This window comes from Homarus americanus, unplaced genomic scaffold (genome assembly GCF_018991925.1).
Source record: "Homarus americanus isolate GMGI-L3 unplaced genomic scaffold, GMGI_Hamer_2.0 scaffold43746, whole genome shotgun sequence".
NCBI classification, from domain to species: domain Eukaryota; kingdom Metazoa; phylum Arthropoda; class Malacostraca; order Decapoda; family Nephropidae; genus Homarus; species Homarus americanus.
Genome location: NW_024715982.1, coordinates 486,303 through 501,111, shown reverse-complemented (window position 1 = coordinate 501,111; position 14,809 = coordinate 486,303). Strand labels below are relative to the sequence as shown.

At 42.7% G+C, this 14,809-nt stretch overlaps 1 protein-coding gene across 2 annotated transcripts in view; it reads right to left on the bottom strand.

Annotated features, from left to right (window-relative positions):
• Positions 1-14,809, bottom strand: part of LOC121858009 (neuronal acetylcholine receptor subunit alpha-10-like) — a 127,915-nt gene that overhangs the window by 29,740 nt on the left and 83,366 nt on the right. For both annotated transcript variants that reach the window (XM_042354242.1, XM_042354243.1), the window contains exon 4: positions 7,351-7,395. In XM_042354242.1, coding sequence (XP_042210176.1) covers positions 7,351-7,395 — 45 coding nt within the window. The remainder of the gene's footprint in view (positions 1-7,350; positions 7,396-14,809) is intronic.

Here is a 14,809-nt window from a genome sequence, read left to right as displayed (position 1 = left end):
AACCCAGAAAACCAAACACTTATGAGGTCTTCGTCTCTTACGTCAACACCTCCAGCAGTAGTTATCATCTCTCGTACCTCCAGCAGTAGTTATCATCTCTCGTACCTCCAACAGTAGTCATCATTTCTCGTACCTCCAGCAGTAGTTATCATTTCTCGTACCTCCAGCAGTAGTCATCATCTCTCGTACCTCCAACAGTAGTCATCATTTCTCGTTGGTCTTATAACAAGTTCATTTATACAGTTGCCTACTCTTGATGTGGATTAATTTCAGACTTGAGTTATGAAGATTATGTGGGTTAATTATGTCTCCTAACTAGTGCTATGAGAATGTAATCTAGTTAAGGTAGTGTCTCAGCGTAATTTTGTCTTCTAACTAGCGGTAAGAGAACGTACAGTATCTAGTTAAGGTAATATCTCATTGTAATTTGCCTCCTAACTGATGCTATAAGAATGTAATCTAGTTAAGGTACCCTGCCAGTGTAATTCTGTCTCCTAAAACATACCCTGAAATACAGTGGTATATATCATTTTTATAAGTTGTCTACCAAGATAAATAGCATAGAGAGGGCAGACCATCCCCTCTCCCTTGTTACCAACCTGACAGACGGATGCACTAGTAATATATCAGCTTAAGGACGCCGGGGTCATTTGCATACGATTGATAGTTTTCGGGTGAAATGTTTTGGAAAGATGATGTATTGAGTGGCCAAGATTCACAAATATTCGTTCGATGACTTTTTAAACGTAACTGGAGGCATAAAACGCACTTATGTTGTTGACGTTAGGTTAGGTACTATACAAAGATAGATTCACATAGCTACGTACGTCGAATTTTCCTCGTAACTAAAAATCGAAAAAATTTACATAACTAGTTGATTTAAGCCAAACCACACACACACACACACACAGACACACACACACACACACACACACACACACACACACACACACACACACACACACACACACACACATCAAGGAGCCAATAGATCAGATCAGAACACCATCCCTCTCAACCGATTTCCCAAACACACAAAAAACAAAACAAAAAACAATCAGATAACTTTCAAGCAGCCATCAAACTCACGAGCCAATCATAATGTGGCATTTTTCACCAACCAATCATAACGTGGCATTTTTCACCGGCCAATCATAACATGGCATTTTTTTTCTCTCTGTGTTATTGGAATGTCAATTTTTCCAAAGGTTCCCTATAAATAAATTATATCAGACTGTCAGATATAGAAAAGCAAAAACCCAGTTTGTATAAAAAATAGGCTATTGGATATATATTTAAAATAGAAGTTAAGGTATATAGAGAATGGGAAATTAGAACTATATAATAAATCATGTATAGTAAATTAATAAGTGGAAAACGTAGATAAATGTAAACTGGAATATCAAATCACGTATATGGAAAACTCAGGTGAAATATAGAAAATGGAAAGACCAGGTAAACAAAATAAAATAAAAAGCTAAGGTCTATAGAAAACGGGAAACTAAGGTAAGGTAACAAAAAACGGGAACCAAGGTACATAAAAAACGGGAAACCAAACTTTAAATATGAAGGGGAAGTGATGCGAAACACACACACAAATTAGTGGCCAATCAACATCAACCTGTAACACGTCAACAAAATACACACATAAAATACTGGCCAATCAACACCAGCCTGTATGACATTCTTCATTAGTGTGTAGTTATATTTGTTTTTTCACATACATTTACATTTCCTCCTTCTATCTCTCCGTTCCTTTCTAATCTCCTCCTTCATTCTCCCTTATTCACCCTTTGCTCTCTTTGCCCTTCTTCTCTCCTTCATGCAACTGAGAAACACACCTCTCTCTCTCTCTCTCTCTCTCTCCCTTACATCTGAGAACCATCCCCTCACCCCCAGCAGAGTGAGACAGAGGGCCCCACGCCATGGCTGGTCGCCTCAGTATCCCAGTAATGGTTGTATCATGTCTCTCTTCCCCGTCATCAATACTCCCCCCCCCCGCCCCCCAACCTCACCCCCTCCTCTGTCTCTTTGTCCTCGTGAGTGAATCTCTGTCCTCGTCAGTGCCTTCGTCAGTGTCCTCGTCAGTGTCCTCGTTATCCATGCTCTGTTATCTCTCTCTCTGCCATGTCTCTATATCCTCATAATGTCTCTCTCACCCCAGACCAACTAAAGAGAAAGATCCCTTATCTCTCACGGTCTCTTGAGAAAATATAAACACCAAGAAAATTAAATCCCATAAACACGTCTTTTTTATCTAAGATTTATCTCGTATTCTTAAGGGATTTTACGGTATGGTAAACTTCCCTATCATGGGATATTTAACCCTAAGAGTCTCTGTGAATCTGGGAAGAGAATTTAAGCCTCACAGTTATGGTAGAACTTAGTCAGCAGTATTGACTCTCCCGGGCTCGCTACATCTCAACTTGCCAAATCAAATCAGAGTCGTTACGGCCTAAGTTAAGCAGTTAATGTACAGGCTTTGTTGTTACACTGTATGATGCTCGTTAATCCTAGGCCCTAAGTTCAGCGTGTTCTTTGGACCACCCCCCCCCCAACCCCCTGGCCAAGACTACTGTCCAAACTTAATTGTAATGTATGCTAGAGGATAAAGTCTACTAAGTTTATTTTAAATATATTCTAGGAAATGTATTGTGTAAAGTCAGCTTAATGTATGATATGAAGTGTTATTGTAAATTTGTTACTTAAGCAAATTAGTTGTGTGCCAAAGTCATTTAATTATATATGCTCAAAGTTAATTTCAATATATTACAGCTAATTCATTTTCTTCACTAAATTAATCACAGGAAGTTAATACACTAATCCAAGTTAATATTGTCCAAAATTAAATACATTATTTGTTAATTATTTATTATGTACAATTTATTACGGAAAATTAAACCAGCAATGTCGGTGTTGTTGATCCACGCTGAATACATCACAAGTAACTCGGTGTATTTGTTCAATAATACAGCAAAGTAACGTGTGTTGTAGCCCCTCTTATTGTTCCTAGTTAATATATGAGGCTTTGCGTGTGTGTGTGTGTGTGTGTGAGAGAGCGAGAATAAACGAAGCACACACACACACACACACACACACACAGATAATATACAGTAATATGAAGCTACGTTTTCTATTTCCTGGGAAGACTCAAGCAAACTTTTCCCCCCCTCATAAGATAAAAAAAAAAGTTCTCTCCTAACACAAAAACTAATACTTCTTAAATGTTGCTATAAACATTGAGTGTATCCTATAAGTCAAAGGGTCTTGGTACCAGGAAGATAAGGGGCATAAGAAATGAGAGAGAGGGAGAGAGAGAGAGAGAGAGAGAGAGAGAGAGAGAGAGAGAGAGACCTGTCAACTCCACCATTTAACAACACACTAAAAACAGATAAACAATCTTTTAAAAATTACAATTAACCACACATATATTTTTTTAACCTTAACCAATTAGGTGTTATTAACTCTATGTACTTCTCTGAGTTTAAACAAGTAAGACCTTTAAGTGAATTAAGTCACTTTACATAAGACTTTAGATGATGAAATATCTATCTAGTTCTACGTTACTCTTGGGTTGATAATATTGGACGGCTGCCACCAAACTTTGTTGACGTTATCTCGAAGTGTAATACTCTTCAACTGTAATGAAATTGTTGTTATTATTACTTCTTCTCCTTCTTTTACTTCAATTTTCTTCTTATTATTATTCTTTTACTTCAATTTTCTTCTTATTATTATTCTTTTACTACAATTTTCTTCTTCAATTTCTTCACCTTCTTCTTTTTTTCTTTCTTTCTTCGTCATCATTCACTCATCCAATAACATCAATATCATCACTCCTACTGTGTTAATATGATCAATCACATTACAAACTACAAATAAACCCCACAAAAAAAAAACACGCTAAACCACACACACAGCGCTACAAGACTCCAGATAAAACCTCAACTCATCCGCTGTAAACCATCTTGTATCGAGTCCTTCCTCCCTCTCACGATATACTCTTAAGTTTACCTCTTATCTGCTCCCATTTTCTTTGAAGTTTTCCCATCTCTGTCCTCGCTTAGCTTGATTGGCAACACAAGGAAAAAAATTATTATTATCTTTTATATATATTTCTCAGGTATAAAACGCCGTAATTGTTGCTTTTCCATGGTTATGAGTGGTGATGGGTTGTGGTGATGGGTAGTGATGGGTTGTGGTGATGGGTTAGTGATGGGTTGTGGTGATGGGTTAGTGATGGGTTGTGGTGATGGGTTAGTGATGGGTTGTGGTGATGGGTTAGTGATGGGTTGTGGTGAGTGATGGGTTGTAGTGGTGATGGGTAGTGATGGGTTGTGGTGATGGGTTAGTGATGGGTTGTGGTGATGGGTTAGTGATGGGTTGTGGTATGGGTTAGTGATGGGTTGTGGTTATGGTGTAGTGATGGGTTGTGGTGATGGGTTAGTGATGGGTTGTGGTGATGGGTCAGGTGATGGGTTGTGGATGGGTAGTGATGGGTTGTGATGGGTTAGGGTGATAGCTGCAGGATGGGTAATGATGGGTTGTGGTGGATGGGCAGGATATTGTGGTGATAAGCAATGATGGCCAGGGAAAGATGGGTTGCGGATGGGTTGTGGTGATGGGTCAGGTGATGGGTTGTGGTGATGGGTAGGATGGGTTGTGGTGATGGGGTTAGCATTTTGTCAGTGATGGGTAATGATGGGCTGTGGTGATGGGTAGATGGGTCAGGTGATGGGTAACGATGGGTTGTGTGTGATGGGCAATGATGGGTTGTAGATGGGTAGTGATGGGTCAGGTGATAAGTAGTGATGGGTTGTGGTGATGGGTTAGTGATGGGTTGTGGTGATGGGTTAGTGATGGGCCAGGTGATGGGTTAGGTGATGGGTTGTGGTGATGGGTTAGTGATGGGTTGTGGTGATGGGTTAGTGATGGGTTGTGGTGATGGGTTAGTGATGGGTTGTGGTGATGGGTTAGTGATGGGTTGTGGTGATGGGTTAGTGATGGGTTGTGGTAATGGGTTAGTGATGGGTTGTGGTGATGGTTAGTGATGGGTTGTGGTGATGGATAGTGGTAAGATATGCTGCCTCCCTGTGTACTGATGTCATGGTATACAGACAATGCTAAAGTGTATATACTGTACTGTCAGGGTCGTCCTTTGACATTCTTCCCTGTCGTTTAAAAAATTTCAGTGAAGACAATGTTTCCACAAGACGCACGGCAGGATGAACGAATCCACGGAAATACTGGACGCATGCATATCTGAATGGATTGACGCATAGACAGAAAAACGCACGGAGGGAATAAATGTACTGAAGAATAAACGGACGCATCAACGCAAAGACCCAAGGATGAACACAATGCGGTATTGAATAGACGGACGGACAGACGCACTGACACATGAACGGTAAGATTAACGCACAGAAAGGCACCTGAACCTTGTCTCTCCCCACTGCCAGATCGATAAAGACCATACCCCGGGAGACTGTATTATAAAACAACTCAGATTATGCATAAAACAACTCAGATTAGCATGAGAGACAACAACTGTGACCGGTAAAAAACTCACGGAGGGCGCGGGGGAGGAAGGGGGGGTGGACAAATGCCGGCGTTTATCTCACGCCGTGAGCAAGAAGGAACATGATAGAGAGGAGGAGAAAGGAGGAAGGATGGAAGAGTCACAACAACATACACATTTCTTCCCCACACCTGAGTCATCCACATTATCCAGGTTCGCTCTTGAATACTGAAGCTACAGTATTTATCTGCATGTAACTCAACCTTAATAACCTGACCTCACTGATGGTCGAGCGTGTAGGGGAGCTGGTACTACACCCCTAGAAGATGTAGTCGTTGTAGTCGTCACCGTAATTGTCGTTGTTGTCGTAGTAGTAACAGTTACAGATAAAGGAATTTGATAAGGAGGGTCGTTACATATAAGAGGTCATCCTTGGTGGATATAGGCAAGGGGCGGTATATCAAAGGGGTCAAATATACTCTCCAATATATCGACATACTGTATTATCCTGTAGAAGTATAACATCCCTACTGGCAGGTTCAACCTTCCTTGGGGAAGGAAAGGAAGGGGAGGTGGTGGTGAGGAGGGAGGTGGTGGTGAGGGAGGGGGGGGAGGAGTGAGTGGTGAGGGAAGGGAGAGGTGAGTGGTGAGGGAAGGAGAGGTGAGGTAAGGGGTTAAAGAAGGAGGGAGGGGAGAAGAGAGGGGGTAAGGAAGGAAGGAGGAGAGAGTTGAAGGGGTTAAGGTAGGAGGGGGAGACTGGAGAGGGGGTAAGAAGGAGGGTGAGAGGAGATGTGAGAGGTTAAGGAGGGAGGGAGAGTGTCCAGGTCTGTGATGAGGGCAGCTGTCTACTCTCTCCCTCCCTCCCTCTTCCCTCCATTCTCCCCCTGTTCCTCCTTCACCACACTCTCTCTCTCTCTCTCTCTCTCTCTCTCTCTCTCTCTCTCTCTCTCTCTCTCTCTCTCTCTCTTTCTCTCTCTCTCTCTCTCTCACTCTTACTCCATCCTCCTTTCTCCTTGCTCTCTTATCCTCCTCTCTCTTCCCTTCTCCCTCCCACCCTCCCCCGTTTCCCTCTCCCTCCCTCTATAAGGGCGTCACGTGGCAATAGCTTCACCAAGACGCCATAAAGCTAATCTCTAAAACGCCACTAATGTCCACGTTATGACCTAGCCCTCAGTGGTCCAGCCCTCAGTGGTCCAGCCCTCAGTGGTCCAGCCCTCAGTGGTCCAGCCCTCAGTGGTCCAGCCCTCAGTGGTCCAGCCCTCAGTGGTCCAGCCCTCAGTGGTCCAGCCCTCAGTGGTCAAGCCCTCAGTGGTCCAGCCCTCAATGGTCTAACCCAATGCGATCCAGCCCTTTAACCAAGAAACGACTCCTTAACTTAACACACGCAAGGTGACTGATGACCCACTGAGCGAGACAAACCACTACCTGTGACACTACCTTACCTTAATTACCAAAACAACTAAACTTAATTACTTCCATATACAGAGTGTCCATAAATAATTACCATAAAAAACAGTATGCTTTCATGTTTTAATCAGGGTATCTATCATTAACTAATTTGCATATTCTGAACATTAATGTATCCTCCGCTATCAAAGAATATTAAAAAAACCCAGATTTTTTCTAAATATCTCGTAAAATGTTTGAGATGTAAGATGGATGTTGTGTGGTGTTGCTGGAGACCTGAGCAGCATCAGCACATGGGGGCGAGGAGAGGTTAGGTTAGGTTGACGCTTGTGGTGGAATTTTCGGAGACTCTTGAGACGAGAAGAAATATATATACCTACTGTAAATATAAAATAATATAAAACAGTGTAAATAGGTTAACTTACTTGATTAAGCCAGCAGTTCGTAGTCAGTATCTGGTTACGTTCATCCTAGAAAAAAAAAGAAAGAAGTAGGAATGAGTTAAGTATAGTGTAACCAATGCTATGTTCATCCTAGAAATAAAATACGAATAAATGTCAACTAAGTATAAATGATAAGGATGTAGATACAAGTTAGGGTAGGGTAGGGTAGGGTAGGGTAGGGTAGGGTAGGGTAGGGTAGGGTAGGGTAGGGTAGGGTAGGGGTGGTTGAGGATGGGGGGGGTAGGTGGGGTTAGGGGTAGGTGGGGTGGGGGGGGTAGGGGGGGTAGGGGGTTAGGGGGTTGGGGAGGGTGGGGGGGGGGTGGGGTGGGCAGGGGTTGGGGTTGGGTGGGGTGGGGTGGGGGGTTGGGGTTGGGGTTGGAGGTTGGGATAGGGGTTGGGGTTGGGGTTGGGGTTGGGGGGTTGGGGTGGGGTTGGGGTTGGGGTGGGGTTGGGGTGGGGTTAGGGGGTTGGGGTTGGGGTGGGATGGGGTTGTGGGGTGGGGGGGTTGGGGAGGGGGGGGTGGGGAGGGGCATGGGGTAGGGGGGAGGGGTGGGGTGGGGTGGGGTTGGGGAGGGGTTGGGGTAGGGGAAGGGGTAGGGGGGGTGGGGGGGTGGGGATGTGGGGTGGGGTGGGGAGGGGTAGGGGGTAGTAGGAGGAGGGGGGGGTGGGACCAGGTGGGAGTAGGGAGGTAGGGTAGGTGGGGTGGGGGTAGGGGAGGGGTTAGGGTTGGTTAGGTTAGGTTAGGTTGGGTAGGGTAGGGTGGGGTAAGGTAGGGGTCGGAAAGGTAGGGTAGGGTAGGGTAGGGTAGGGTAAGGTAGGGTAAGGTAGGGTAGGGTAGGGTAGGGTAAGTTACATTGATTATCGGGTCATGACAACACTATAATATTTCCACGCTAACCTGGCCCGTAAGCACTCCCGTTTTCTTTACTAATAGTTGATTGGTTCATAGAAAATTCAAATTGTGTTCATAACAAGCATACGAAACTGCTCATCATGTCAATATTTACTGAACACTCACAGAGGACACAAGCCACCAATGACCTCTTGATCATAACAGTGATGGCTGCTATCAGTTGTTATTATTATTATTATTATTATTATTATTATTATTAGTAATAATAATAGTAGTATAATAACGATAAGGCAAAACACAACAACAACAATAATAATAATAATAATAATAATAATAATAATAATAATAATAATAATAATAATAATAATAATAATAATAATAATAATAATAATAATAATAATAATAATAATAATAATAATAATAATAATATAATACAGTAATAATAAACGGGGCGAACACACACACACACACACATAACACTATACTAATAGCAAGTCTACGGACTTTACGCACCATTATTCAACTACTACTAATCAACTCACAACACTATATCAATCGCAAGTCTACGGACTTGGCGCACCATCATTCAACTACTACTAATCAACTACTACCTGATAACACCTTCAGGAACGCCCTAACCTCCTCTGTATATCACTTAAGTCAATCAAGAAATAAAGTGGCGCCCACAACAACTTCGATATCCTCAGTCCACTCCGCGTCATTGACGGCCAGAGAAAATCTATGAATGATGATGAAGACGAGGACAGGAGTGTTAACAATGGCGACGTCATCTGAATTTATGGTGTGTGTGTTTGTGGAAGGAATTGGATGAAGACTGGTGGGGTGTGGCGCGTTTGTCTGCCCAATAAGTACGTCAGCGTTGTTAGGTGTTGTGATCAGTCGTGGTGTAGTGGTGCTGGGGGAGAACACGTCACCTGCCTCCATCAGGATGTTCTTACCGTGTCCACTTCTTAATAGCTCGATCATAAAAGGAATGCTTATGTTACTGAAGTAAACTGTACAGTAGCTTAGTGCGGACTACACACTTTCTTAAGACAGGCGCTTCGTGTCGCAAGTAGGAACGGTTGAGAAGACTGACATTACTACCGAGACGATGAAGCGTCGGAACACAGACAGGAGTAAGTCAGTACAGACAAGAGGGTTGTCAACTTTACTGTGTCTTCTTCGCCTCTTGGGATGTTTCCCTTTCACAAGAGTTACCAGGGCAGGAGCGGCGGTGGTCAGATGTGGCCATCAGACTCCGGTAGCTCTCAAGAGGGCGTGGCCTCTGCTGGCGTGGTCTGTGCTGTTTGCGGGAGGACACATCTTCATGGTGATGTTTAACTGCATTCTCTGGATAAGGAAATACGTCAATACCTCACCAATCGGAGTCGCTGCCCTCGTCAGCTACCTGGGCATCATACTAGACATGTGCGCCTTCTTCTACCAGGCCACCAACAGTGACCTCCTCGCGCTGATCGTCACTTCTTTCCAAGATTTACTCAACAACGTTTCAGATGTGCAGAAAATCTTCCTCCGGAGTAGTGGCCGCAAGTTACAACTCGCAGGCAGCCAACAACCTCTGCGGTATATTAACAAGTTGAGGATCATGTTTAAAGCCATAGAGAAATCAGATCTTCTAGCATTTGTCTCCGTGATCTCTGTTTTGGTTGAAGGAAGTTACTACCTGATTATAATGTGGCACTTTGCAGAATATTTGATAATTTTACGAATGCTTCTTTCTTCCCTCCTGCGTGTCGTGTTCATCTGTTTGTTCACGTGCTTCATGAGGACTCTCGCAACCACACTCACAGAAACTCAACGAACTATAGCGACGCACCTACAGCCCAGTGACCGTCTGACACACGCCATCTGCTGTATATCTCCGGTAGACGGTACTTCCATAGACGGCCCAGGCACAAGAGATCCCAGTAGAAGTCATTACGACCCACGGTGTCTCACCACCATGGGCGCCACACACCTGAGAACTAACCCACATGGACAAGACTGGAAGCTCCAAGACGCGGTCCGGACAAGTGGGATAAATGCGGCACAACTAAAGACTTTTGAATCAATGCTGAGACAGGTGAGTGTTGTAAACATAATTATCTACCTTGTGTATTGATAAATATATATTAACTTCATAAGTGTCTGAACGTGAACTTAATATTAGCTTTAAAACAAACTCGATTATATTTTAGAGCCAGGGTGAGGTAGATACATGTTTGGTTGTCTGTACATAGAACCCCTTTAAACATTATCTCGTCGACAGGTGGAGAGACTCGAACAACACCTGTTTGAGTACTTCGGGACACCTCTCATCTTCATCTTCCTAAACATCATCCTCACCTCAATCTCCAACACCTACTTCCTCATCGCCTGGAAAGACGCCCACGTTATCAGTAGTCTGACCATCATCTCCAACACTATGACCTTACTGCTCATTCTTCACGGGAGCTGGACAATGCAGAAGGCAGTACGTGTGTCTCTGTATTCTGATAATATTAACTTCCTTATAGTTTCTGCTTTCTCCTGATGATGAGGATGATAATGATAATAATAATGATTCATGATGCTTTTTAATGATGATGATGATGATAATTTTCCCGATGACGATGACTGATATAATTATTATTAATGATGATAAACTACTCCTTCACGTATCAGCGGGACGCCTCTGTGAATTGGTTAAAGGACGAGCTTCTGCGTGTTGAAGACGACCATGTACTAGCCAGGGTAAGAGAGAGAGAACTTTATAGAAATTGCACTAACACATCGAAATAAATTAGCAATACACTGTGATCTTTAAATCCAATGACACACACACACACACACACACACACACACACACACACACACACACACTAGTATTAAGTTGACATATCCTAATACACAGGGCTGGTGGTTGGTGGGTAACCTGCACGCGACGTCTGGACCCAAGGTAGTCGGCTGTTTCACGCTCGATAACACCTGTCTTGTGGCTGTGAGTAAACCACCTTACTTACTCATAATTCCTCACTAACTCATAAAATGCTCACTGTATCATACTTTACTCATCATACTCATTTCCTCATCCTAATACCACATACCGATTCACCATATCTTATAATACCACAGTAATTATATGACGGTTTACCCACTACCTGTATTACTAACATTCATTCATAACATAACACCTGATTATACATTTATTTTCATATAATAACGTCATTTTGTTACAATTCTTAACATTATTCATTAATTACGTCATATCATAGTATAAATCAACCCCTATTAACTGTAAGTCCATAGCAACCAAGACAGTTTATAGAAGTTGATTGGTTACTGGTTGCTAGGTGACATTAAACCAACCAATTAACTACCATGAATATCAAAAGTGGGAGGTGATTGGTCACTGGGTTAATTAATCGAATGTTGAAAATAAAAGGACGTTGGAATATTTAAATTATAGGTGACTGTTAAATTCTAATGATAACTGTGTGTGTTGTCTTGCAGGTGGGGAGCTTCGTGGCGACGTATGTGGTCATCCTTTTGCAGTTTAGTATGAATGGAGGGTACCCGCTCAGCCTAATCCCCACCAGCTCTCCATCACCCAACACCACTTTTGAAACATCTACCTCCAGTGACCTCCAAGACTCCTTTACCTCCAGTGACCTCTAAGACTCCTTTACCTCCAGTGACCTCTAAGACCCCTGACCCTCTTGTTTGATGTATGTAATGTACTGTTCCTAAGTAGATGTATACAGTCTCTCTCTCTCTCTCCGACTGTCAAGGAATGATCCAAGAAGACCGGACAACTCGCTAACTGCACTGGTTAATCATTATCCTCAGACCAATATCTGCAAAATCAATGAACATCCAGGATCCCAATTACTGCTGGGTATACAGAGGCAAATGGCGTAATAAAACTTGCCAATGGTTTCACCCTGACCGGGGATCGAACCTGGGACAACTCATTTCCAAGACGATCATGCTAACCATTACACACACACATACCCACACACTATAATGTTACCTCTCAGTAGTGGACGAGTTGGTACAGCAAGATTAAATGTAATTAATTGGTGGTTTTCCGTTAATGGAAGTTAATCTTTTAGGTGTCTGTAGAATCAACTAAAACTAATTATATATTTTGTTTATTATCTATGGCCACGATTAGTATTAAGATAAACGAGTACAGTACAGTGTGGTGTAGGGCCACAGTACAGTGTGGTGTAGGGCCACAGTACAGTGTGGTGTAGGGCCACAGTACAGTGTGGTGTAGGGCCACAGTACAGTGTGGTGTAGGGCCACAGTACAGTGTGGTGTAGGGCCACACAGTGTACAGTACAATTAGTGTTTTAAAAAAGTGTCATGAACTAAAGTACTCTTATATGTAGTGTAGTTAACAGTATGTAATTATAGTGAATAACAAATGATGATAAGATAAGTTTGTTTTACTTTCCATCATAAACTGATTAAAATTCTTGCGTCCACTTTATGTCACCAAGAGGAAATATCCATCAGTATTATGGCGTCAACTCAACCAATCGACCAAGACCCATCCATTACTGTTGACTGATTGGTGGAATGAATCATTACGTAACTAAACAACCAATCAGCTTCTAGGAATTATGATGATTTCTAAGTGACGTCACAAGTGGGTGGAGCTTGTTTGATATGTTGAGTGAGGAGGTAAAGAATTAATATATCTCTACTTATATCTGGAATGAGATGGGGGTAAGGGACTGAGATAGGGGGTAAGGGGACTGATAGAGGGGGTAAAGGACTGAGATGGGGAGGTGGACATGGCCATCAACACCTGGTAAAGCAAACTTATCTTACAAGAGAAGAAAACGCTATGCTGACTCCCTCAAACACTCAACTTCCGAGAGAGAGAGAGAGAGAGAGAGAGAGAGAGAGAGAGAGAGAGAGAGAGACCAACCAGACACTCGATGACCCCCCCTCCAAAAAAAAAACCTTCGACCACACCATAAGTCTCCTGACAAAACTTAAGAGACGCTCGTTAATCCCTGGCAAGTTTTACACCTCCTCAGTGGGCCACCTTCAGGATCGTTCTCAAAGTGTGGTCCTAAAGGGTACAAGACTCTCAGATCCCCCGACGACTGGAACTGGCGTACTACAGGAGGGGTATGCTGGGGCCTCTCGTATTTATTATCCATGTAAAAGGTGGATGACCCAAACGATAAGCTTACGTATATTATTAATGGAGTTTGTTCCGTGGAAATCGTCGTTTTACATCAGGGGTGACTAGCGAGGGTTCTCTGGTCGTGTTGTTGTTAATTAATCCATAAAATCGTTAAATAAATCCCCCTGAAGATTATCCCCCAGTTGTTTTACCTGATGATTAAGCACCCAAACGCTATAAGGGGGGGGGGGTAGGATAGGTTAAAGTTATGATGGTTAATGTTAAGGTTAAATAAGCTGGGGGTCTAATCTTCATGTGATCCATTACGTTGACCTGGTGGTTTTATAATGCACCTAACCTAACACAAAAACAACTATACCTTAACTAGATACATCACTTAACACCACTAAGATATATCTCATCATTCTGAGTAACTTTCACTCTATACACGTCCGTCGCAAATGATTAATAATGAACCTGATAGAACCTGACCTAACCCACCAAAGAAAACTACCTAACCTTACCTAACTTCCTAGCCGAGGGTGGGGTGGGGGTGGAGTGGGGGGTAGTATTCTAGCCATATTAAACAAAAATTATTTATTTTGTTATCTGGTACCAATGAGAGTTACTTTGTTGAAGCGTCATGGTGTAATATTACGTTTTTTGTGGATGTGAGAGCATACTCGTAAGCTGGGACAAACAGACGACACGCGGTGACTTTACAGAATTTTGGAGGAGTGTTTACGGTAAATAACCAAAATAAACAATTAATATCTCGCTTAGATGTAATTTAGGACAGAATTTCAATAAGGAAAAAATGCTATGGATGGGTGAGATCTACCTCTAGCAACTATGCATTTGCAAACATCTTTTGAGAGTTCACTTGTAGAATACAGGTAAATAAAGATAAAAGTTACAGTAATTAGCTGAAAATTACCTATATACACTGTGACGTCATGCAGAAGCTGACAGCGAAGACGTCAGCCTTACCTAGTAGTACTGACATGACCTCCTGACTCCCCCTGGCTGATGTCAAGTCCTCCCTGTCAACTGCTCGTGTCACTGCCAGGTGCTTTTGTGAACCGCCATGTTATCCCGTCAACTTTCACTGTCACCACCTGTCAATTCCCGCTCTTCTTGTCACTACCAGCTGCTCCTGTCACTTCCACATAACACCGTCACTTCCATCTGTCACTGTCAGTTCCTCCTGTTACTGTCAGCACCTCCACACCCTACTGGCTCAAACACAACACTGACTACTCCTCACAGTTCACTCTACACGTGTTTTGACACCTTGATCCGAACACAACTGCTTCGAATCGAGTCAGTAAAATCGTCATAGAAAGATAGTCGAGTTGATAGATAAACAGATAGATAGATGGCTAGTATAGATGGATAGATAGATAGTTGGATTAATAGATTTTTAAAGATAGATAATTACATAAATAGTCAGAAAAATG